We start from the raw sequence: 26546 nt of genomic DNA on the forward strand, positions 1-26546 counted from the left end.
GAGAAGAAGCTGAAGCAGCTATGAGGATAGATTGGAGAGGTTGAGACTGTTCTCCATGGAGAGAACATGGCTAAGAAGATATTTGATAGAGTTGCTCAAAATCATGAGGGGGCTGGATAGAGTAGGTAGGGAGAAGCTGTTCCCGCTGATAAAAGGATCAAAAATGAGAGGGCACAGATTTAAAGTGATTTGTAAAAGAAGCAAATGTGACGTGAGAAAAAACTTTTTCATATGAGTGGTTCAGGTCTGGAACGCACTGCCTGGAAGTGCAGTGGATGCAGGTTCAATCAAGGCATTCAAGAGGGCATTCGATGATTATTTGAATAGAAATGACGCGCAAGGGTACAGGGAAAAGGCAGGGCAATGGCACTAGGTCATAATGCTCATTTGGAGAGCCAGCGCAGGCATGATGGGCCAAATGGCATCCTTCTGTGCCGTTGGGATTCTGTGAAGTATACACCAAGTTATGCGCTTGTGCTGCCCAATTTCTAACTGTATGTTAGCATAACCCAGGGTTGTAACAACTTGTGATCTGAGTTGGGTGTTGTCTTTTGCTCATGTTGTCATGTCAGCTGCTCCAGTTTTTTCGAAGGTAGGCTTGATTTTCACAGTTTTCACAGAGGGTATGGTAGTGAAGATGAAAGAATGCAGGAGGTGGAGCATATGGTTATGATAACTATAGGTAATGAAGTTGAATTTAAATAAAAACTGGTGCAACTCAAAGTGGAAAAGGCACTGCTGGCATGTACCCTAGAATGCTGAGGGAAACAGAGAGGCTTTAATTGCAATCTTTCAAACATTTTTGGATTTGCAATTAGTGCCAGAAGACTAGAGGGTTGTTGATATAATACCTCTGTTCCAAAAAGGTGAAAGGGATAAACCAAGTAACTATAGAGCAGGGGCAAAATACTGCGGATGCTGGAAATCTGAAACAAAAACAAAGAATGCTGGAAAAACTCAGCAGGCCTGACAGCATCTGTGGAGAGAAAGACAGAGTGAACATTTCGGGTCTGTATGACTCTTCTCCAGAGCTAAAGAGAAGTAGAAATGTGGTAAAATACAAGCTGTTTAAGCGAGGTGGAACAGATGAAGCTGGGTAGAGGGCCAGGCCAGCAATAGGTGGAGGCAAAGGAGGGTTTGCGAAAGATGTCACAAACAAAAGGTCAAAAGGTTGTTAATAGTGGTGGTACAGGCTAAAGGAGGTGCTAATGGTGACATTAAGAGTGGAAAGCAGAATGTGATAATGGCTGGACCAGGGTAAGAACTCTGGAAAGTGACAGATGGCCCTAGTCGGGGTGGGGTGGGGAGAGGGGACAGTGGTGGGAAAAAAGATCGAAAAGGCTAAAAGCTGGGGATAAAACAATGAATAAAAATGGAAATAAATTTTAAAAATAATAATAATGAAAATAAGTGGAAAGTAAATAAATAAAAAATAAAAATGAATATAGAGAAAAGGGGGATCAAAAAGGGATGGGGATGGAGGAGAAAGTTCATGATCTGAAGTTGTTGAACTCAATGTTATGTCCGGAAGGCTGTAAAGTGCCTAATCAGAAGGTGAGGTGCTGTTCCTCTAGTTTGCATTGAGCTTCACTGGAACCTTGCAGCAGGCCAAGGACGGACATGTGGGCATGAGAGCAGGGTGGAGTGTTGAAATGGCAAACGACAGGAAGGTCTGAGTCATGCTTGCGGACAGACCGATCCGCAAGCATGACTCAGACCTTCCGGTCACTTGTCATTTCAACACCCCACCCTGCTCTCATGCCCACATGTCCATCCTTGGCCTGCTGCAATGTTCCAGTGAAGGTCAACGCAAACTGGAGGAACAGCACCTCATCTTCCGATTAGGCACTTTACAGCCTTCCAGGCTTAACATTGAGTTCAACAACTTCAGACCATAAACTCTCTCTTCTATCCCCACCCCTTTTTGATCCCCTTTTTTCTATATTCATTTTTATTTTTTTATTTTTATTTATTTATTTTCCACTTATTTTCATTATTATTTTTCAATTTTTATTCATTGTTTTACCCCCGGCTTTTAGCCTATTTTCGATCTTTTTTCTCCCCACCCAACCCCCACTAGGGCCATCTGTCACTTTCCAGAGTGCTTACCCTGGTCCGGCCATTATCACATTTTGCTTTCCACTCTTAATGTCACCATTAGCACCTCCTTTAGCCTGCTCCAGCACTATTAACAAACCTTTGACCTTTTGTTTATGACATCTTTTGCAATCTCTCCTTTGCCTCCATCTATCGCTGGCCTTCTATCCAGCTTCATCTGTTCCACCTCCCTTAAACAGTATATATTTCACCACATTTCCACTTCCCTTTAGCTCTGAAGAAGAGTCATTTGGAATCGAAACGTTAACTCTGTCTTTCTCTCCACCGATACTGTCAGACTTGCTGAGTTTTTCCAACATTTTTTGTTTTTGTAACTAGAGAGCAGAGCAGTCAGCCTATCATTAGTGGGTAAACCTCTGAAGGCCATAATGCAAAATAAAATTAATATATGCCTATAAAGACATAGATTAATTAAAGACAGCGCAGGGTTATAGAAAGTAAGTTTGACAAATTTTGTAGTTTTTGAGGAAATTATGTTGATGATGCATCTTTAGTAAGGTGCCACTTAAGAGCCTCAATCAAATTAAGCCATAGTTAATAAATTGGGCAGATAGATGACAGATGAAATTTAATGTGGAAAAAAATGAGGTGTGTACTTTGGGAGGAAGGACAAGAAGAGATTTAAATAAATAGTAAGACTTTAAAAATATAGAGAATTAGGAGTTAGATATACAAATATTTAAAGATGGGAGTATAAGTTGTCATTTTATTTTAAGAAAAGCTTTTGGGATACTGGATTTTAAAAATAAAGGCATACAATACAGAGGGTAATCCTAGGCCTCTGTGGATCATCCATTCAGTTGCAGTTAGAATATTGCACCCATTTTTGGGCATCCTTCTTGGGTAATGATGCCAAGACCATGGAGAGAGTGTATAATAATTTAACTAAAATAATGCGCAAGCAACTCGTATTCTCTGGCACATTTAATGTAGAAAACACCTCAGGGCACTTGACAGAAGAGAAATAAGAAAGAACTTTCATTTATGAAGCACCTTTCATAACTTTAGGGTGCTCTAAAACGATTTATAGTCATTTAGGTACTTTTTGAAATGTTATCACTGTTGTAATCTAGGGAAATGAAGCCGCCAATTTGCATATAGCAATGTGAAAATGACCAGATCATCTGTTTTAGGTGTTGTTTGAAGGGTAAATGTTTGCCAGAACTCCTTGCAGTTCTTTGAAATAGCACCAGTGGATCTTTTACACCCACCTGAGAGGACAGACGGGGACGTAATTTAACGTCTCATCCGAAAGGCTGCACCTCCGACTGAGTGCCACTCCCTCAGTATTACACTGCAGTGTCGGTCAGGATTTTATACTCAAGTCTCTGCAGTGGGAGATAGGGCAGGCTGAGACCATGAAGAAAGTTAAACATGAGGATGCATATTTTAACTTTGAGGTATTTGGGTACAGGGAGCCAACACTGACCATCAATCACAAGGCAGACAAAAGAGTCTAGTGAAGCATTACAATGAGGATGGTTAGGAGGAAATCTACGGAGCTGTTCAAGATTATGAAGGGCTCTGATAAGATAGGTAGGAAAAAATTTGCCCTTGTGCTGTAAGGATTTAATATAACTGCAGATATATGAAGTGGCAAATTATATTGTTAATGAGGACGTGAATGTTACCATTTTATTCCACATGGATTCTGCCATTTCTTCTTTAATTTTGTGCATATTTCCTACAGTAAGACCTATTCGACATTATTCGCTGCAGTGGAAACTCAAAATATGAGTTCTGGCAGCAAATGATCAATAGGCTTGACGTGAAAGGAGATTGCAGTTTACTGTTTTCTGGAAGGAAGTCTGGAGAAGCCAACAGTTGAATGCTACCTGAAGTTGCTGAATCTGATTCTCTTTAGTAATCGTAACGGAATCAGTACCTAAACTCATTTTAAATAAAAACAATTAATAAATGCTTGAAATGCACAGAAAGTCAATCAGGATAAGATAGCAGAATGTTTTGTTTGAAGGATCCTAATCAGAACATTAACCAGTCCTTTCTTTTTTAGCTACTGCCTGCCCTTCTGTGTGTATTATTTCAAACATTTTTCATTTCTGATTTTGTTTCAAGTTCCCAGCATTCAAAGATTTTCATTTTAACCCTCTCCAAACTCAATTATTTGAGTTCCAGTGCTGTTGAATGGCGATGAGAGGATATAGTAGGTATCAGGCACAGACATCTGTGAAACCAATTTGTGTCCTGGTTTCTACTCATTTATTTGGATGGGCAGAAATTGATGTGGGCCTGGAATTGGATTGACCTCCAGGTGCAAATTTTCCTTCACCTGGTGTGCTAAACCATAAAACTTTCCTCAAAGTCCTTATCTCACAATTGATATCTAATAGTTTCTTGGGATGATCTATTGTTGGGTTTTTTTTGTTCATTAGCAGTTCCACAATTACAGCAATGTATTATTCACTGAACTAGTGGAGGAATTGAGCATATTAATTAAACCAACTCTAATTGAATAGACAGAATGGCTGTCGAGCAGAATTGTGAAATTACAGGGGCAAAGTTGGGGAGGGGGTTGAGGGTGTGCTCTCCATTCTCACTTGTTCTGCAAATTCCTATTGAGAGGTGGGTGACTCTCTTTCCCATATAAATGCACAGTTGCTATTTGCAGTGTTTTCCATTCTGCTTCTCATTCATGCATCTCACAGTTGCTGCAGCCTGTCTCAGTTCTTTGCCATCCTAAAGGACTTGACATGACCATTTGTCTTCTGATTATTTCACCATTCAGGTTCTGATTGGTACTGAATATATCAAATGATGATGAATAGCTTGGCACCTTAATACTATATTCATCATCTAGTTCAGACTTTACAGCTGAAGTTCAGCAGCACATATAAATTTAATGTTGGGGCCTTGTTACATTCACTCCATTCTGAAATCCCTCAACATAGCCATGAATGGTGGTGGAAGCAGATTTAATAACTTTCAAAAGGGAATCAGATAAATTCTTGAAGGGAAAAAATGCAGCACTGTGGGGCAAGGCTAGGGGAGTGGTACCAATTAGACAGCTCTTTCAAAGAGCTAGCACAGGCATATTGGACAAAGTGGCCACTTCTTTGCTGTCTCATTCTATGGTTCACCCACAATCCATACGTTATTTGAACTGGGAACGTAATTTAAAAATTAGATTCCTATAAATAGTAGCAAAATTAGCAATTAAAATAATGTTCTAATCTGCTAGAAGGCACAATGCAGGGAGCTGTCATGGATTAGAATGACTGAGCCAATCACAAATTACACTGTAGATACCAAACACATACAGTAGAAACATTGAAATGTCAGAAGGACCAGGCATGAACTTGTGCTGAATCAATTAGAAGACTCCTGCATGACTGAACAGACAAGGAAGGCAGGCACAATTTTACTTTACATATAGAAATAATGAAAAACTTTTCGTGTGCAATGTATTTTCTGCCTAAATTAACCTTATTTCCTTTACCACAATTTTTGAGTTATGCTTTTTATGTTACCATTTACAATGGAAAAATCCTATGTCAACATTTGCCCATCACATTTTTTAAAGCTGTCCTTGTGGGTCTCCAAGCAGTTGATGTTGCTGCATAGCATGTGATGAATTGAACAATTTTCTTACCTAGCAGGAAGAATCAGAAGTAACTGTATGGCACACTTAAACTGCACATTTTAAATTATAAAACTTGGGGGAGACTGAAACCAGAGATTTGGGGTGGGAGGTGTGGTGGATGCGTGTGTGTGTGGGCTGGTTGTCTGTCCACCTTCTGGCTTCAGTTGAAACCAAAAATGGATGGGTTAGGTTTGTCAAACACACTTCTGACACTTTAACCCCACTCCTGATCCAAATGCACCCATTTCTTTTCAGTTAAAATTCAGTCCTTGGTGCTTGTGATAGTTTCATTGAGCCTCTTGAGATCAACAAGCAGCTTTGCATAGAGGGCTGAACCACATGTTGCACTTTTATCATGAAGCCCAATGTCTAATGAGCAGCAATGCATCCACATGCCTTGAGCCAACACTTGAACGTTTGATGTTGGAAATGCAACAGGTTGTGATGGTTTCTGGGCGTTTGGTAGCAACTTGTATTTCTGTAGCACCTATAACAAAAAAATTTCCAAGGTGCTTCACAGGACCATTATAAAGCAAAATTTGACATTGAGCCACGTAAGATGATATTAAGAAAAATGCCCAAAAAACCTAAGAACATAAGAAATAAGAGTGGACCATATAGCCTCTCGAGCCTACTCCGCCATTCAGTACGATCGTGACTGATCTTCTACCTCAATTCCATTTTCTCAACCAACTTGGCCCAGGAGATAGGTTTTAAATAAAGAAAAATAAAGACATAATTTCATAATGGAAGAAAAACAGAAAATGCTGGAAAAACTCAGCAGGTCTGACAGCATCTGTGGAGAGAAAACCAGAGTTGACGTTTTGAGTCCGTATGACCCTTCTTCAGAATGAATTCATATTGTGCCTTTCACGACCACCAGTCATCTCAAAGCACTTTATAGCCAATGAAGAACTTTTGAAGTGTAGTCACTTTAAGGAGCATCTTAAAGTAGAAAAGAGAACTAGAGGTTTAAGGGGGGAGTTCCAGAGCATAGGGCCTTAACAGCTGAAGGCACGGCCATGATAGTGGAGCTATTAAAATTGGAGATGCTCAGGAGGCCAAGATTTGAGGATTGTGGGACGGGTGGAGATTACAGAAATGGGGAAGGGAAAGCCAAGGAGGAATTTGAAAATGAGCAAAAATTTTAACATTGAGATTTTGCTTAACTAAGAGTCAATCCAAGTCCATGGGCACAGGAGTGATAGGTCATTAGGACATGGGTGTGAGTAATGACACAGGCATTACAGTTTTGGATGCTGTCAAGTTTCCAGAGGGCAAAATGTGGGAGGCCAGCCAGGAGTAGGTTGGAATAGCCCAGCTTAGAGGTAAGATGGGAATGGATGAAAGCTTCAGCAGCAGATGAGTAGTGGATGAGGCAGAGTCGTGTGATGTTGTGGAGGTGAAAATAGCCATTCTTAGTATGGCACGAGTATGAGGTTGGTAGCTTATTTATGTATGACATCAAGGTTGCGGACAGTCTGATTCAGCCTCAGATGGTTGCCAAGGAGAGGGAGAGTCAGTAGGGAACAGTGTGTGTGCCAGGACCAAAGCCATTCAAAGTGGTTTTTGTGTGATAGTTGTACTTTGGCTCTTGTGTTTCGCCCACAGTATTGCCCTTGTTTGGGGAACTTGCCTATGTGGCTAATGGTGATGTCTTTGCTCATGACTTCTGAGGATGACATCTTTATAGAGAGACGTTGCAAGTGATGAGGGAGTCTTTTGAAGAGGAAAATGCTGTCAGTCGTTATTGTCTTGTTTCTTCGTTTTTGATTTGCTTGTTTTTTTTTGCCTTTTTAGTGTCATTGTTAAAGCCATGAGGGAGTCACTGAACCTGAGAGATTTTTATATTAAAATAGATGTTTTCTTTATCTTTAGAATGATGATTTTATAGGGAATTTGCAGGGTAATTGGCAGTTGAATGCAGTTTTTTTAGGTTTCTATACACTTGAATTCTGATGATAAATACTTCTAAAGACTGGTTAGAAAAGTTTGTGGCCCATTGTTGCCTGGTGCTGCCCACATCTGATTATCTTCATAACAGCATGTACTTTCTCTGTTTACTTCATGGCTTACTTGCAATTGTAACTTATTTGACCTTATTAAACAGAGTGCTGTATGATTTTTTTTTAAAATGAACAGTTTGAAATTTTTTACATAATTTCCAGATCTTCCAAGGCCTTTACCATAATAGTTTTCATAAAATAGGTTTCATTTTTCAAATGTAGTTAAGTGCCTTTTTAAATTATGAGTGCTGCCCAGTTGAATTTGTGCTTTTATCACTTTCACATCAGATATGTCTATAGAAGTGGCTATTATAAAATGGGATGTGTAGTAGTTTGGAAGGACTAAATGTTTGGTCGTCTTGGACCTTGGACTTCTGATTTCCCCTCTGAACTAAGCAGCTATTTCTGCATTCCAAATAAGTTCATTGTATGAAGCACTGAGAACATTTTGTTAAGATCTTATATAAATGCAAGTGTTCCTTTTCTTTCCCCACCCTAGTTTGTTACCAATACAAGGACAATGCATAAATAAGCGGCATCAAAAATGCTGTGATCTCAAGTATAGTCTAATATTCATTCCTAAGGACAGTACATTGCCTCCACAGATATTGACTGTTGGCAATAAGGTAATTTGGGTTCAGGCTTTCTAGACAGGCAATCTGGACAGATTTTTATTCAGTAAGGGAATCAAGGGTTATAGGGGAAAGGCAGGAAAGTGGAGTTGAGGATTATCAGATCAGCCATGATCTCATTGAATGGCGGAACAGACTCGATGGGCTGAATGGCCTACTTCTCCTAAGCCTTGCAGTCATATGCTTGTTGAATCAGAATTGTCCTCGTAATACTAAAGTATCAATTCAATTTTTATTTATGACAAGCTATAAACTAAGCAGCACCATTTCATAACAGATTTACAGAGTACAGATGTACAGAGTAGTACATTCTGCTATGAAGCAATTTATCAAATAGGACACAGTGATTGTCACTTTTCTAGAAACCACATATATTAGCCATGGTTTGGGAGCCTTTCATGGCTCAGTTAGTAGCATTCTTGCCTCTGAGTCAGAAGGTTGTGGACTCGAGTCCCACTGCAGAACATGAACACAAAAATCAAGGCAGACACTCTAGTGTAGTACTGAGGCAGTGCTGCACTGTTGGAGATGCTGTCTATGGAATGAGACATTAAAACAAGGCCTTGTCTGTCCTCTCAGCTGGGCGTGAAAGATCACATGACACTATTTTAGAGAAGAGAAGTGGAGTGATCCATGGTGTCCTGGCCAATATTAATCCCTGAATCAACATCATAAAAACAGATTATCTGGCCATTATTTCATTGCTGACTGTGGGAGTTTACTATGTGCAAATCGACTGCATTCCCTTAATTACAACAGTGAAATGGGCAGAATTTAATGTAACTGTCGTTGGTCCAGCCACTGGTTAGAGAGCCAGTGAGAAGCCCACATTGCTTCTGAGGGGGAGATTTAGGACCCCTGGGGTGGAAATCCTGCCCACCAAGGGCTGCTGGCCAATTAGAGGCCAGCAGTTCGCCATTGGCGACAGTGCCATCAGGAGCAGTGGCTTTTCCCAGTAGTACTCCAAGGTCTTCACCAGGAATTGTTGTTGGATCTCTGACTCGGGTGAGTGTGGGTGGGATGGAGGTTGCGGTGGGCCAAGGGCAGGATTCTGGCTTTCAGCACCCACCCCCTCTACCGATGCCAGATCCCTCAATTGGGCACCAAATGCCTCTGAAAAAGGAACCCCCTTCCTTATCCTTTCTGAAGACCTGCACATCCTGTGGTTGAACAGTTTTCAGACCCCTTCCATCCATCCAACATCAATACTTACTTAGCTGAGAATTTTTGGAATATCTTGCTTGTTCCCATAGCTTTCATTTTCTAGCTAGTCATTGATTAACTATTTCAAAGTATTGAGCCTAGGACTTTGTTGAAAAGTTACAATTTTTTCACAGCTTCAATATATTCAATATCAGAAAAACAAAGAATTGCAGTATTAAGCAACCAGATTCTTTTGGGGAATCAATCTATCAGACCGTATCCTTGCTGCTATCCTGATTAACCCTCTCCATTCGAGATTATTACACTCACTGAAAGTTATTCTGCAGCATGACTGACCATTGTGTTTCCAGCATTTTCTGTGTTTTCTTTTATTTTGCCTGCCAGTTTCTCCCACTCAATTTTCTCTCCTTTCAAACCCCATAGCTGGAATAGTTATGTAGCTGATCCAACTGGAGTGATTAGGATTGTGTACTTTTCCATGACCATTGTCGATTCCAATTCACAATTTGCTAACAGGAGTCATGATTTACACGCAATCACTGTGCTGTTTATGCCTGCATCAGTTCATGTACCAGTTGTGTTGAGAGCAAAAGCCACCGTGTCAGATAAATGGCATAGATCTAATCAAGGTTTAAGGTTCAGGGGGCTTGTTTGTGCGCACAGATTTTTTAAGCCTATTGGAGGGCAATCATCAATGTGCATTAGGTGTGGCAAATTTATGTCAAGTAGTTATAATTGCTGTGTTTATACCTTTTTGCTGCACTTAGAGGAAATTCCCCCACCCATGATGATTTTATTTGTTTATTCTTTTCAAAGAAGAGTTTTAGTTTTTTCATCCCTCACCCCAACTATATTCACCCCACACTTCATTCCTGGACAAGCAAGGACTGCAGTAGTCAGCTTCCAGTTCCTGCAGGTGATGCTGTGTAATTTAAACTAAAACAGAAATTGTTGGAGACACTCAACAGGTCAGGCAGCATCTGTGGAGAGAGAAACAGGAATTAACATTTTGACTGAAGACTCTTTGTTTCCAAATGTTGTCTGAGCAAATGTATGTTTTCACCATTTTCTGCTCCAGATTTCCAGGATGTGCAGTGTTTTGCTGCCCCATCTCTGTAACTAGTTCATTGCTTTATCAATGATCCTCCCTTCCATCATAAGGTTAGAAGTGGAGGTCTTCACAGTGATTGCACAGTGTGCAGTTCCATTCCCAAATCTTCAGACACTGAAGTAACCTGTGCCCAAATGCAAGAAGACCTAGACAACATCCAGGCTTGGGCTGATAAATGGCAAGTAACATTCATGGCACACAAGTGTCAGGTAGTGACCATCTCCAGCAAGACATAGTCAACCATTTTTCTAATGGCATTATCATCATTGAACCTCCCACCATCAACTTCATGAGGTCAGCATTGACCAGAAACTTAACTTGCCCAGCCATATAAATATTGAAGCTACAAGAACAGATCAGATGTTTGGAATTTTGTGGTGAGTAACTCACCACCTGAATCTGCAAAGTCATCTACAAGGCACAAGTCAGGAGTATGATGCAATACACCGCCCCCCAGATGAATGTAGCACCAAAAACATCAACCTGGCAAAGCCAGCCGTCTGCTTCATTGACACCTTCATCCACCACGTTAAACATTTATTCCCTCCACCACTGGTGCACAGTAGCAGCAGAGTGTACCATCTACAAGATGCACTGCAGCAATTTGCCAAGCCTCATTCAACAGCACATTCCAAACCTGTGACCATTACTACTTAGAAGGACAAGGGCATTTGATGCATCGGAACACCACCATCTGCAAGTTCCCCTCCAATTCACACTTGGAAGTGACTTGGAAATATATCGCTATTCCTTCACTGTTGCTGGATCAAAATTCTGAAACTCTCTGCCTAACAGCACTGTTGGTGTACTTATGCCAGATGGCAGCTCACCGTCACCTTCCCTAGGACATTTAAGGATGGGCAATAATGCTGATTCTATGCCCTGTGGGTGGCAAATTTTGTAAAAAGCGCACAAAACTGGATAGAGTCTTCCTATTATCTTTTTTTTTGCCTGCTATATTTTGATAATCTGTGTTTAAATTAAAAGTTTTAAATCAATGGGACTTGATATTGGCTTCCCTAGTCACAAAATACAGTCTTGGAACAGTTGATGAGAATGATTTCTCGATTGTTTTCATTACAGGGTCATTTTAAGCTCTAATATCTATTGGTCAGTTTGAGATAAATTAATAACTGCTGTTAACCATTGCTTTGAATTAGTTCCACTTTCATAGCCACTAAATGGTGCTTGTTCAAAATACATTTACGTTTTGCTGTTTTATTGGTTACTTATCTCTTCTTCACCTGTGTGCTATGTGATCGTATGTCTTAATGACATAGAGTGTTAATCTCAATAGAAAGCAGGCTTGCTAAAATGTGATGAGTAAGGTATTTTTTTCCTTATCTTTGATGTCAAATGCCTTTATAATGCACTGGCCTTCATTTGTTTTTGTTTGTGTGCATGCTTTTAAAGGAAGCTATCATGTCATCCTTTTACTTTCTTTTGTATGAAATATGGATCAGTGTTCTGTGGTTCCTTATTTTATTTCCATTATTGGTGTCTGTCTCTGTTTGATTCAGGTTAGACCTGCCCCTACTGTTACATCATGGAGTAACCAAACTTCCACTGCCCTTCCCAGCTTTCCATCAGCCTCAGCATCTAACACACAGGTACAACAGTGTTAACCTACTGCTCTCTCCCAAATTAGCCGCTTAGAAAAGGTCACACTCAAAAGAACACAAACAAAAAAAAACTGCATTGGCAATGGAGAATAAAATTTAATCCACTTTGCCTGCTTCACTTGCTGTCTGAGCTTTGTTTATGGTTTATTGCTGCCTTTCCTGAATATTTTTGTTTACAATTTGGAAAGAACCCAGAGTTCTGATTTTGAATTTACTTAGGTATCACTTCAAACAATCAGTATCTGACTCTCTTGCAGTATTTTGTGTTGCTTGGAAATGTTGAATAAACAGATATATTTCTGTAAAGTGGTGCCTTCCACCTAGATATCCATGAAAGCTCCTTATGGAGCACATTGGACACGATGGAAAAAAATTGAGAATATTTAACATCAGTTATTTTCCCCACTTCTGCGACTCTTATAAATAAGTTCACTACAATTGAACGGATTTTCTTTTAGAGATGGAATTGGGGGTGTGAGGGCAGATTTAATGTGCACAACATTGAAGAAAGTGCACACACACACGTCCCAAATTAAACATGATTTATTGTGACATAATGTAGCAGTGTTTGCTGCTCCAGTAAAGATGCTCACAGAAATTCTGAAGTAAAGAGACTCGCAAGTACTAGTTACTTGAGAGATTCAACTCCTGTTGCTTTCTGCGACTCTCATTCACAGCTTTAATCACTGCATTGTTGGACTCGATTACTGGAAAGGCCTAGTGTTGTTATAGATCTGACTGGTCGCACTACAGATAATGTTTTTTGCAGAGTCCAACAAAAAAGGACACTGATCTAGTATTTTTGCTGATGGGGCTGTTCGTATGCATTCTTTTGTTGGTTACAAAGGTAAAGTAAAAGAGAGCTCAATGCCAGTGAAAAGATGTAAAATTGCATTAATCTCCTTTGTCAAACATTCTGAACTACATGCTATTAGGTTGGAAAGAGATCCAATTTCTAACGTTTTGTATGACAGCCACTGTTCCTTCTCCATTGAGTTCATTTTGGGCGATGTCCACTGACCCAAAAATTATTTATTTATTTCTACTCAGAATTTTGACAACTTTAGTTTGTATTTAAAAAAAAAATCCTTTCCCTGAGGCAAGATTCTATGCAAACCTGTAAATCAAACTATGATCGCCTAAACGCGTCAGCAGTTTGAGCTGCTATCTTAAAAAAAGGGTGAGTGAAGAGGAAATTGATTGACTCTCCAGTGCAATATTGGACACTTTTGTATCAAGACTGATGTTTGAGTGAGCGATTAAAATGTACCATTTTTCAAATCACAATTTGAAAAAAAATCTTAAAATTGATACATTAAAATGTTAAAATATGAGGTTGCATTGTGTTTTAGATGTTTTACGATTATTTTGGAGATAATGAAGCATTAGAAATTAAATACAGACTACTACTATCTGTCCTTTTTAACTGAAGTAATGTTGAAAAAATACATTTTGCTGAATCTTTTTGCCTTGCACCCATCAGGACAATCGCAAGAATATTAACGTCAGGGGAATCAACAACTTTATACTATGTGAGAAGAGAGTGCTGATTGGTTGGTTAGTGAACTCTGATTGATAGAAGCATTGCCATGGAGAATACGCCAGTTAATGGTGACTGACAGTTAACTGCCAAACATTGTTTGAAATTTAAACCAGGCAGCTTGACTCTAATTGGTCAAGCAGTGCCCCGAGGAATGAACCAGCGAATGGTTGTCACTTATTTTGTTTAGCTGAAACAGGCGCAATGTGTGTACATGTTCTTTCTGCCTACAAAGAACAGGGCCCTGTGTATCAATATATATAGCTTCCAGTCATGAAAATGCACCATGCTGCGAGCCCAACTGACAATCTTAAATTGGTTGTGAGCATAAGTTTTAGCACACTGAGGGTTATTTAGCAAATGTTGTCTGATTGTGGAATCACATCTAATGTTGCACACTGAGTTTTGCAAGCATGGGCTGGTTGGATACGGTCTGTACCTTTCCTGTTGCGAACAGCGGAAGGGTCATGCTGTTTGATATGATCCACCAGTCTTTGGGATGTACAGCCTACATACCTACATCACACTGGTGCTGAAATTCATATACCACATTACTCATTTGTGTGATAGGCAGAATGTCTTTTTGGCTTAACGGCAGCATCCTGTTATTGGCGACTACTGCTCGTGTTGCTACTGCGTGAAACAGCTAGCTTCACCTGTTGCTCAAACTTTTGAGATACCTTGCCCTTCCAGGGTAATCTGAGGTAGACTGGGCACTTTTCGGGGCCGAAAGTGACGCCCTTAGGCTCATTCATGAGTTTGCTCAACACACAGAATGAAATGATCTGCTCAGGGTAGCCATCATCCTGCAGGATGTCAGCACTCTCTTCTCATACAGTATAAAGTTATTGCTTCCCCTGACATTGGTATTCTTGTGATTGTCCTGATGAATGCAAGACGAAAAGCTCCAACAAAATGTCTTTTTTCAGCAATACTCAAATTCTGTACTACCAAACGACTATTTGAAGTAATGTCTATGGATTTCTGTTATAATAAAGTTACTTGTAATGCGTTTAAGAAACCATTCCTGCCTTTCATTTAATGTTGGGCCATATAAGAAAAGTTGACTCAAATTAAAAGGATAGTGTGAACAAAATGGGAACTGGGTGCTTAAAAACATCAAGAATGTTGAAAATGTATGTTGTATTAAAAGAAATGGGTGCCACTCTGACTCCAAGCTTTCACTGCCTTCTATCTACCCCTTCTTATGCTTGCTTTGAATGCCTACCTTGTCTCCCAGTCCTAGCTTAAGCCCACTTAAGTTAGCGCCACCCCACGCACAGGAATTCTTTCCCATAGTCCCTTAGCTTTGCTACCTTCCTTCGGCCTTGAAATTTTTTGCTTTTAAAAGAAAAGCACATTTCAGTAGTTGCCTTCCCCCAACTCCTGCTTTTTCTGCTCTGGGCCAGTGTCTCTGTCGTGCAAAATGAGACCTGTTTACACACAAAGACAGCTGTATAACGTGGGTTGTTTTGAACTAAGTTCTACATAAGAACGAGGAGCAGGAGTAGGTAATTCAGCCCCTCAAGCCTGCCCCGCCATTCAATACAATCATGGCTGATCTCATTTCGGCCTCAACTCCAATTTCCTGCCCTCTCCCCATAACCTTTCAACCCATTACTAATTAAAAATCTGTCTATCCCCTCCTTAAATTTATTCAGCGTCCCGGCATCCACTGCACTCTGAGGTAGTGAATTCCACAGATTCACGACCCTTTGAGAAAAGTAATTCCTCCTCATCTCTGATTTAAATCTACCACCCCTTAGCCTAAAACTATGGCCTCTCGTTCTAGAATGCCCCACAAGGGGAAAAATCCGCTCCACGTCTACTTTGTCTATCCCCTTTAGCATTTTATATACCTCAATTAGATCTCCTCTCATCCTTCTAAACTCTAGCGAGTAAAGGCCTAAACTGCTCAATCTCTCCTCGTAAGACAAGCCCCACATCTCTGGAATCAATCGAGTGAACCTCCTCTGAACCGCCTCCAATACAACTACATCCTTCCTCAAGTAAGGGGACCAAAACTGTGCACAGTACTCCAGGTGCAGTCTCACCAATGCCTTGTACAGTTGCAACAACACTTCCCTATTTTTATGCTCTATCCCTTTAGCAATAAATGCCAAAATTCCATTTGCCTTCCTTATTACCTGCTGGACCTGCATACTAGCTTTCAGCGATTCATGCACGAAGACACCCAGATCCCTCTGCACTGAAGCATTCGGAAGTTTCTCCCCATTTAAATAATAAGTTGCCTTTTTGTTCCTCCGACCAAAATGGATAACCTCACACCTATCCATGTTAAACTCCATCTGCCAAATTTTGGCCCATTCACCTAACCTGTCCATACCCATTTGTAAATTTCTTATTTCTTCATTACAACTTACTTTCCCACCTATTTTGGTGTCATCTGCAAATTTAGCTATAGTACCTTCTTTCCTTGAATCCAAGTCATTAATATAGATTGTAAATAACTGTGGCCCAAGGACCGAACCCTGTGGCACCCCACTAGTTACAGCTTGCCATCCAGAAAAAGACCCATTTATCCCGACTCTCTGCTTTCTGTTGGTTAGCCAACATTCTAACCAAGCTAATATATTACCCCTAACTCCGTGTAATCCTATCTTGTGTATTAATCTTTGGCGCGGCACCTTATCAAAGGCCTTCTGGAAGTCCAGATATACTACATCTACAGGATCCCCATTATCCACTTTGCTTGTCACATCTTCAAAGAACTCTAGCAAATTAGTCAAACACGATTTACTCTTCATAAAACCATAAAATTCTGAAAGGATTTGAATGAAATCACTCTTCCCGAGTGTTAACATTTATCATTTAATTATACCATACAAATCACTCAAATGCATTGCAACTTTCTAACATGTTCACACTGGCCTTTTATCCTCTGTTGTCTGCATACTGTATATACTCGTGTAAAAGTTGACTTTTTGAGCCCAAATTTATAGGCAAAAAGTATGGGTCGACCTATACACAAGTAACATTTTCAAGGGGTTGAAATCCATGCATGTTCTTGGGTACGACGATGTACTTTGGGACTTTTGCTTTGCCATTTTATTACACCGGGGCCGATGGAGCGTGTGTGACCCAAATAGTGCCATTTTGGCCTGTTCCGTTCCCCGAGACACATTCCAGCTCGCAGTTCCTTTCACTCATTTCGTCCCTCTTGCTGCCCCTCTCCTGAGCCCTAGCTCCCAGCGACCAGGAGATTTGGTGAGAGAGAGAGAGAGTCAGCTTGCGAGAGAGGCAGCAACCAGGAGAATTGGTGAGGGGGAGAGTCGGCCTGTGGGGGAGGCAGCGATCAGGTGGCAAAGAGAAAGGGTTACGTTTTTTTTGGCCAGAAGTTGGGGGTTGACTTGTACACAAGATCGATTATTACCTGAGTATATGCGGTATACTTTACTTTTGGAAGTTGCATTTTGAAAACAATTCTATAGCTTCACAAGCTGTTTTGCTTATTACCTAGGGTGAAGCCCCGCCACCAGGTTTCATACTGCAGGGCATTCCAAATCCCAGTGGACAGGTCCAATCACCAACTTCAACATCAACTGTTTTTAACATGTATTCCCAGGTGGGGTCCCGTCAGACAATCCCTCAAAGTAAGTGTAATGGGCAATATCGCTTTTTGTTCTGACTCAAACTATCATAAAAATTATTTCATGAATAAGTTCAGTGTTGGTCACTGTTGTCTGACCCCAGTTTCAGAAAATATCTAGCAAGTGCTTGATGCATTAATTTTTTTTTAAATCTGCAGGTTGTGTGTCCATTTTGCTGCCCTACCCATCCTGGAAATAGTTGAGATAATTGTAATTCTGCTGTGTGTTGTTGGCATAGAATTATGGTGATCCCAAATTGGCAACAAATGTGGGCAATTAAAGTTCCGAAGGAAGAACTCCAACTATCTGTACAACAATTTAACATTGATACCCAAAAGTCTTCTATAGGCATGTAAATAGTGAAAGGTTAGTGAGAGGAATGTTTGGGCTGATTAAGGACAAAAACCGGACCTGTGCATGGAGGCAGAGGGCAAAGCTGAGGTACTAAATGAGTACTTTGCATCTCTCTTTACCTAGGAAGAAGATGCTGTGCAAATCGTAATGAAAAAGAAGGTAGTTGTGACACTAGATGGGCTAAAAATTGATAAAGAGGAGACATTAGAAAGGCTGGCTGTATTTAAAGTTGATAAGTCACCAGGGCCAGATCGAACGTATCCAAGGGTACTAAGGGAAGTAAGGGTGAGAATTGTGGAGGCATTGGCCATAACCTTCCAATCCTCCTTTGGGGATTGGTGCCAGAGGACTGGCGAATTGCAAATGTTACACCCTTGTTCAAAAGAGGGTCCATGGATAAACCCAGCAATTACAGGCCAGTCAGTTTAACATTGGTGGTGGGAAAGCTTTTAGAAATTATAATTCTGGACAAAGTTAACAGTCACTTGAATAAGTGTGAATTAGTTAAGGAAAGCCAGTATAAATATGTTAAAGGCAAAGCATATTTAATTCAGTTTTTGTTGAGTTTTTTTATTGAGGCAATAGGTTGATGAGGGCAGTGTGGTTGATGTGGTCCCATTGGGCGTCCAAAAGGTGTTTGATAAAGTGCCACAGAAAACACTTGCAAGCAAATTTTAAAGTCCCTTGAATAAAAGCGATAGTGGCAGCAGGAAACGATTGTGGTGAATGGTTGTTTTTCGGCCCGGAGGACTTTATACGGTGGGGTTGGTACAAAGACTGCTACTTTTCTTGATATATATTAATGACCTAGACTTGGATTATGCAGAGCACAGTTTCAAAATTTGCAGATGACTCAGTATTGTGAATTGTGAGGAAGATAGTGGTGGACTTCAAGAGGACATAAAGACTGCTGGAATGAGGCAGACATGTGGCTGATGAAATTTAATGCAGAGAAGCGTGAAGAGGTGCATTTTGGTAGGAAGAACAAGGGGAGGCAATAGGCAATAAAGGAATAAAATTCTAAAGGGGTGAAGGAGCAGAGAGATCTGTGTGTGTGTGCACAAATTGTTGAAAGTGGTAAGGCAGGTTAAAAAGGCATAGGCGATCCTGGGCTTTATAATTGGGGGCATAGAGTACAAAAGCAAGGAAGTCATGATGAACTTTTATAAAACATTCATTCAACCTCGACTGAAATACCGTGTGCAATTTTGGGCAGTGCACTTAAGGAAGGGTGTGAAGGCTGTGTGGGAGGGTGCAGAGAAGATTTATGAGAATGTGGATAGATTAGAGAAGCATGGGTTATTCTGTGAGGTGGAAGTTGAGGAAATTTGATAGAAGTGTTTAGACCTCTCATGAGTTTGGACAGAGCTAGAGAGAAACTTTTCCCATTGGTGGAAGGGGAGAACTAGAGGGCACAGATATAGGGTGAATGACAAAAGAACCAATGGCGACGTGAAGACACACCTTTTTTTACACAACGAGTGGTTAGGATCTCCAATGCACTGCCTGAGTGTGTGGTTGAGGCAGGTTCAATGTGGCTTTCAAAAGGGAATTGGATAATTACCTCAAGACAAAAGATCTGCAGGGCCATGGAGAATAAGCAGGGGAATGGAACAAGTTGAGTTGGTCTCTCAGAGAGCCAGCATGAATAATATGGGCTGAATGGCCACCTCCTGTTCTGTAACCATTCTATGATTCTATGGTATAAGTTTTTCCCCTTATGCAAAAAAAATTCCTGTATCTAAAAGCACTGAACGTTTGCTTGATGATGTCGTTTTGTGATTCCATAGAACCATAGAAAAGTTACGGTGCAGAAAGAGGCCATTCAGCCCATTGTGTCTGTGCTGACCAAAAAGAGAGGAAAGAAACTAGCCGCTCATTTTTAATCCCACTTTCCAGCACCTGGTCCATAGCCTCGCAGGTTACAACACTTCAGATGCAGATCCAGATACCTTTTATATGAGTTTAGCATTTCAGCCTCAACCACCAACTTGGGCAATGAACTCCAGATGCCCATCACCCTCTGGGTGAAAAAGTTTTTCCTCATGACCCCTCTAATCCTTCTACCAATTATCTTAAATCTATGCCCCCTGGTAATTGACCCCTCAGCTAGGGGAACCCAGTCTTTCCTGTCTACCCTACCTGGACCCCTCATAATTTTGTACCTCGATGCAAAAGTCCCATTTAGTCAGTAACGAACAAAAGAAGTGTGATAAGGTTCAGCTCTGTGCATTGTACAATAAAATCCAACATGGAAATTCTACCTTCATATCTGTATTCATATACCTTGAGTATTTGGGATGATTTGTAGACATCAGCAACGACAACTTGCACTTAAAGCACATCCAGTCCTTGGCAAATTCCCCAAGCACTTCAAAAAGGCAGGGAAGAGCTAGTGGGGGGGAGACACGGGGTGGGGGGGACACGGGGTGGGGGGGACACCAAAGGATTTATCAAAGAGTGAGTTGTTTAGGAAATTTTTGAAAGTATGGAGAGAGATAGCAAGGTCGGTTTATTCTAAGATGGCTGAAATATTTACTACTAAAGGTGGATTGGAGGAGGGGTGACAATGCATAAGAAGTCATTTAAACCAAAACACAAAAATAGGAAAGGATTTAATATTTTTTAATGATAAATACATAGTCCTGATTTCACAGTAAAAAAGGTACTTTAGTCACCATAGAAAATCAATTTATATTTTTAAATTCTTTGCAACACGCTAGTGGTAAAGATCTTTTGAAATTATGAAATGGTTTGATAGGGTCGACATAGAGAAGATTTTTCCACTTTTGGGGAGTCCGAAACGAAGGACCATAAATGCAAGGTGGTCACTAATAAATCCACTAAGTAATTCAAGAATAACTTGTTTACTCAGAGTGCTGAGAATGTGGAACTCACTATTACGCAGAATAGTAATAGTATTAAAAAAATTTAAAGGGAAGGTAGTTAAGCTCATGAGGGAAGAAGAAATAGAAGGATGTGCTGATAAGGTGAGGTAAAGTAGGTGGAAGGAGGCTTGTGTGAAGTATAAGCACCAGCGTAGACCTGTTAGGCCAAATGGCCTGTTTCTATGCTGTAAAAGATCCACATAAGGATCGGATAGTCGGTATGAAAGAAGGATGTTGGGGATTTACAATCCTAATGAATTGTAGTATGAGAAGCCATGCTGATCCCCACCCCCTCCCACCACCACCTCCTTATTTTGTCTCAACGGTAACCCTCAGAAGAATTGTATAATTTTGACAGGACCTTATTGCAGTTTTTGTGTTCTGCTGATTTTGTTTAATATTTTGCTAAGTTATAACGCTTAATAAATGTTTCTTTAATCATTCTTACTTGTTTACTAACATTGTAAATCTGTTCCATAGCTTACCAACCACAGCAGTTCCCCCAGGGAGCAGGGGGACCAACTTATTATCAACCTCATCAACCTACTGCACCTCCACCCCCATCTTCCTACCCATCTGTATATTTGCCTTCTGCTCCCTCTCACTCTTTGCCTCCTTCTGTGGCTCCTCCATATCCAGGACAGCCACAAACATCCCCTACAGCACCTGGCCCTGCTTCAGCATTTCTTCCTCTCTCTGGAGCATCCTACCAGCATGGCGGACCTGGAGCTCCAACATCTTCTGTCGGCTATCCACCATCAACTGGACCAACAGGTACACTACCTGCAAGTAATGAGCTGCCTGCCTCACAAAGAACAGGTCTGTTGTTGTTGGCATGTTGCTTTTGCTTTCTTGTTTGGAATGCGTTTTGCATTTAACATTGTATGACTGATGGCAATTTAGGTTTCTGCCTCATCATAGTTTATATGTAGGAGAAGAAAGCATGTTTTTCATAAGCCTCTTTCTACGCATTGCCCTTAAATTAAAGATGTTTTAAAAGGCTCCACCTTCATGAAAAGTGTTTGGCTGACCTAATATGTTTGTTCACAAACAGAAATGCATTATGTGAAAATGCATCCTTGCATGATATGTACATGACAAAAATGATGCATGCTTTTCTTGGTCAAAACCTTTCATAGGGAGACAATCCCTGTCTTTTCTTAAGGTAGTAAACTAAGGTCACATGCAGTGTGCATGATGGCAAACCATATAATTGTAGAATGTTAACATTGAAACGTTGCATGTCTCTCCTGCGCTTTGTTTTCAGTTAACTAATGTAGACTTTCAGTCCTTGTGGTTTTCCCCACTGCCCCAAGGAGGGGGACTTAGGTTATAACCCCATCAACTGACCTCTATCTATCTGAGCATGAGCATGTCACCTAAATAGTGAAAACGTAAGCTTCTTTACCAGACTTTCTTCAAATTGGAACAAGAGATGAATGCTTGACTCATCAAGTCTGTCCCACCACTTTTGTAAACCATGGTAGCTCTACCTTTTTCATCTCGATTCCTCATTTTTCTCCATACCCTTTAAGACCCTGACTTCCCAAGTACGTACCCACCTCCATTGTAAGTGCCACAATTGATGTGCCACCTATGGCTTTCAAGCCAATGCATTCTCCACTTTCACAACCCTTTGTGTGAAAATGCTTTCCTGGATTTTCGTTTAACAGCCTTTGCTCAAAACTCAAGGTGCCTTGTTGTAAATTACACTGCTGAGGGGAACAGTTCCTTCATTATTTTAAACTAATCTGATCACTTTGGCTTAGTGATAGCACTCTTACCCTGAGTCAGGAAGTTTCAAGCCCCACTCTTGAAAATTGAATCTAGGACACTCCAGTGTAGCACTGAGGGAGAGTTACACTGCAGGAAGTGTGACCTTTCAGCTGCTTTGTGTCAAACCTAGGCCCTCTTAGGTGTCTGTCCTCTTAGGTGGGCACAGAAGATCCCATGGCAACATTTGAAGAGCACCTTGTGTTCAGGCCAATATTTAACTCTCAAGCAATATCACAAACAGATTATCTGATCATGTATTTCATTGCTGTTTGTGGAACCTGGTTATTTGCAAATTAGTTTCTGTATTTTTTGCTGAATTACAACAGTGATAGCGCCTCAAAAGTACTTAATTGGCTGTAAAGAGTTTTGACACATCCTGAGGTTGTGAAAGGTGCTATAAAAATACAAGTTATTTCCTCGAATCCTTTAACTCTATCATTTCCAGGGAGTATAACACAGGTTTAGTCAGTTCCTCATCACAATTGAATTTTTTCAGGTCAGTTACCATTGTTGAACTTTCCTTCAGTCCAAAACATTGAGGCTGCTTTTCCAAATTAGATCTGACCAACCCTCTAGAGTTATTCTAAGAGATATATTCTATACCTCTTGTGAAGTCCTGCACTCCATTAGCCTATCTGATCACTTTTTGCAAGAGTGTCTCACAACCTCTAAGTTTTCTGGTTCATCTATCACACTATAGTACTTTCGTATATACAGTGTGCTGCTTTATGTCAACCTTGCATTCACAATGTACCATCTCGCACTTTGGCAGATGGAGTTTATTATAACAATCTGCTAATTGTTTATTCAATCTATGTCTATTTGAAGTTTTTTAATGAATTTGCGCTCCATGCATTTGGGACGCATCATAAATTCATGTGCTCCTCTAACTTTAGCCACTTAGCATCCCTGTTTTCAAGTGCTCCACTATTGTTGGTCATGCCTTCAGTTATCTGGGCCCTAAGCGCTGGAATTCCCTCTCTATCTTGCTTTCCTCCTTTAAGACACTCTATAAACCTACTTCTTTGCTTTTGGTCAGCTGCCCTAATATCTCCTATTTTGGTGTTGTAGCTTGTTTTATAATGCTGCTGTCAAGCTCCTTGGATTGTTATTTAAAGGTGCTGCATAAGTACAAGTTGTTGTTGAATTCAAGTACAAAAACTGTTGAGCTAGTAATTATGGGAGTACAAATTTCTAAAATCTATCTCCTAGCTTAATGTCACCTGGAAATTTGGTTATACTCCTTTCTAGTTCCAACTTCAGGTCAAGAGCTATGGCCTTGGTACTGATTTCTGTAGGGCTTTAATCCACAACTGCCCTTTTTGTCTCAGCTCTCTGCTTGCTTTTATTCTCTCTTCCTTCATTCACCTACCCAATCTAACCTTGAATGTTTACTGGAGGAAGAAAGAAAGAATAGCCTATTTTAGTAGTGTAGTCACTGCTTTCATGCGGCGGTCCACTTGCACACAGCAACCTCCGCATACAGCTATGAGATAAATAACCAGATAACCTGTTTCAGCGATGTTGCTTGAGGGATAAATATTGGCCAGGGCACCAGGAAAATTCCCTTGCTCGTCTTCAAAATAATGTTGCAGGGTCTTTTATTTTTCCTTGAGAGGTAAGAGAGGGCCTCAGTTTAACATCTCATCTGAAAGATGACATCTCAAACAGTGCAGCAATCCTTCACTTTTAACGGCTTTACTTGCCAAGCAAATTTAGTAAACTATTAAAAATATGCAAAGTGTCGGTATGGTTTTTTCTTTATAGCAGTTTTACTATGATAGCTACTACTATAGCAATATACTATCACCTTGAGTAAGTAGAAAATATAAAGCCACTATGACAGCTGTGCTAAACTAAAAATGCACAATGGTATTAAATATATAATTCAGGAGAAACCTCTTTACCCAGAATGTATGGAACTTGCCACCATGTGAAGTAGTTGAGGCACAGATGCCTTTAAGAGGAAGCTAAATAAACACACAAGGGAGAAAGGAATGGAAGGGTATGTTCAATGGGCTGCATGAAGGATGTGGGAGGAGGCTTGATTGGAGCAAAAGCACCAGATGGGCCATATAGTCTGTTTCTGTGCTATGTAATACCTACCTCATAACCCAGTTGTCTTTATGCAGTTCTGTAGACCTGAGTTTAGCCAGCAATCTATTTTCAGAAACTTTTGAAGTGCCTTCTGAAAGTCCACCAACAGCAGGACAAATTCAATCCAGCCAGTTACTTCCTATCAGTCTATTCTGTCATCAGCAAAGTATCCTCAATATTACATTAAGCAGCACTTACACAGCAATAACCGAGTCACTAATACCCAGCTTGGGTTCCAACAGGATCACTGAGCTCCAGACCTCATTACAGCCTTGATCCAAACATGAACAAAAGAGCAGAATTCCAGAGGCGCACAAGACTAACTGCTCTTGACATCAAGGCAACATTTGATTGAATGTGACCTCAAGCAGCCCTAATAAAACTAAAGACCAGTGGGAATTCAGGGAGAGCTCTTCATTGTGCTAGGTATGACTCCATCCAAAGGAAAATGGTTGTGGCTGTTGGAGTCCAATCATCTCAGTGCCAGTACATCATTGCAGGGGTTCCTCAGGACAATGCCCTAGCCTCCATCAGCTTCAGCTGTTTCATCAATGACTTTCCATCCATCACAAAGTCAGAAGAGGCAATGTTTGCTGATGACTGCATTGTATTAGTACCGTTCCCAGCTCCTCAGATACTGAAGCAGTCTGTGCCTGCATGCAGCAAGACATGGACAACATTTCAGGCTTGGATTGATAAGTGGCAAGTAACATTTGTGCCAAACAAATGCCAGGCAATGACCATCTCCAAAAAGAAAGAACTCCTCATGCCATTCAAGTCTCTCACCATGCTGACTCAAAAATATATCACTGTCCTTCATCATTGCTGGGTCAAAATCTTGGAGCTCCCTACCTAACAGGGTTGGTGCACCTACACCACCCCAGCGGTTCGAAAAGGCAATTCGCCATTTTCTCAAGGGCAACTAGGAATAGGCGATAAATGTTGGGCTTTCCAGCAGCGGACACATTCCTCCAATGAATGATAAGAACATTGTAGATGGGCTCAATGGATGCACATATTTGTTGTAGAATGGTTGACTTGGGGAAAAGACTGAAGATTAGTACAAATTATTTTTAAAATTTAAATGCGGGAAAACATCTTCCTGCATTATTCCACTCGGTAGTGAGCTGATGAGTGACAGTGATACCATCCGTTGGGATGACCATGAGCTGTACTGTTCACCAGAAATTATCAATTGAGGGGCAGCAGCAAATAGAGAAAAATGTCATGGGTTACGTTAGTCTAAGCCATCCCACTTGGTGCAGTAATTTGCTGGGGTCAATTCGCCTAAGGGACAGATCCCCGAAGTCATTAATGTGATATAGGCTAGTGAAGTAAATCCAGATTTGCACTGCAATGCGTTGGTAGTCTCATTATGGATCATATTTTAAGGTAGTTAATGGTGCACTGATATGCAGGAAGACAGTGGCACTCTGTAACTCTACACACAGTTCACTCACTGTCTTAGTTTGGAATGTGTGGAGAAAATCAGTGCTGTAATAGAGAAGGACCACCAATCTTTTCTTTCTCACCAATTTTTTAGATGTTCAAGACTTTAGAACTACGGTCCTTTAAGTAATATACAGCATTTTCTTTTCAAATGGCATAAACACCAGGTTGAAAAATGTGTATGTCCTGCAGTTCTATTACATTCTCCTATGTCACTGGATAAAAAAACAAAGGTGATTACTTACCACAAGCAGCTTTTATTTTGAGTTGCTTAAGATTTCTCATACACTTTATTTAGGTTTTGAGATTCAAGCTCTTAACTTTAGCTGCATTCCTACTTGCTTCAGAAATAATCTTACTGGGCCCATATCAAACCTAGAAAGGTGTGGCTCCTATTTTTCTACAAAGTGACTGGAGTTCCAATTGACCAGGCTCAGATTGCTTTTTCAGTGCAAACACTGTACAGTCAGTCACCGTGCAGCCTGAATTTAGTATGTAAACAGCACCAACTTGCAAGCTGGTGAGTTATTGGAAGCTATATGCTCTTGATGTCGATGAGAATGTACTTCATGTAGCA

At 40.6% G+C, this 26546-nt stretch overlaps 1 protein-coding gene across 7 annotated transcripts in view; it reads left to right on the forward strand.

Moving 5' to 3' along the window:
• Positions 1 to 26546, forward strand: part of sec31a (SEC31 homolog A, COPII coat complex component) — a 103159-nt gene that overhangs the window by 61111 nt on the left and 15502 nt on the right. For 3 of the 7 annotated variants that reach the window (XM_078544497.1, XM_078544506.1, XM_078544524.1), the window contains 3 exons: positions 12153 to 12242; positions 17276 to 17408; positions 21128 to 21466. In XM_078544497.1, the coding sequence (XP_078400623.1) occupies positions 12153 to 12242; positions 17276 to 17408; positions 21128 to 21466 (562 nt within the window). The remainder of the gene's footprint in view (positions 1 to 12152; positions 12243 to 17275; positions 17409 to 21127; positions 21467 to 26546) is intronic. The other 4 variants (XM_078544516.1, XM_078544530.1, XM_078544547.1 and 1 more) reach the window with 3 other exon arrangements.

This window comes from Cetorhinus maximus, chromosome 1 (genome assembly GCF_964194155.1).
Source record: "Cetorhinus maximus chromosome 1, sCetMax3.hap1.1, whole genome shotgun sequence".
Classification (NCBI taxonomy): Eukaryota; Metazoa; Chordata; class Chondrichthyes; order Lamniformes; family Cetorhinidae; genus Cetorhinus; species Cetorhinus maximus.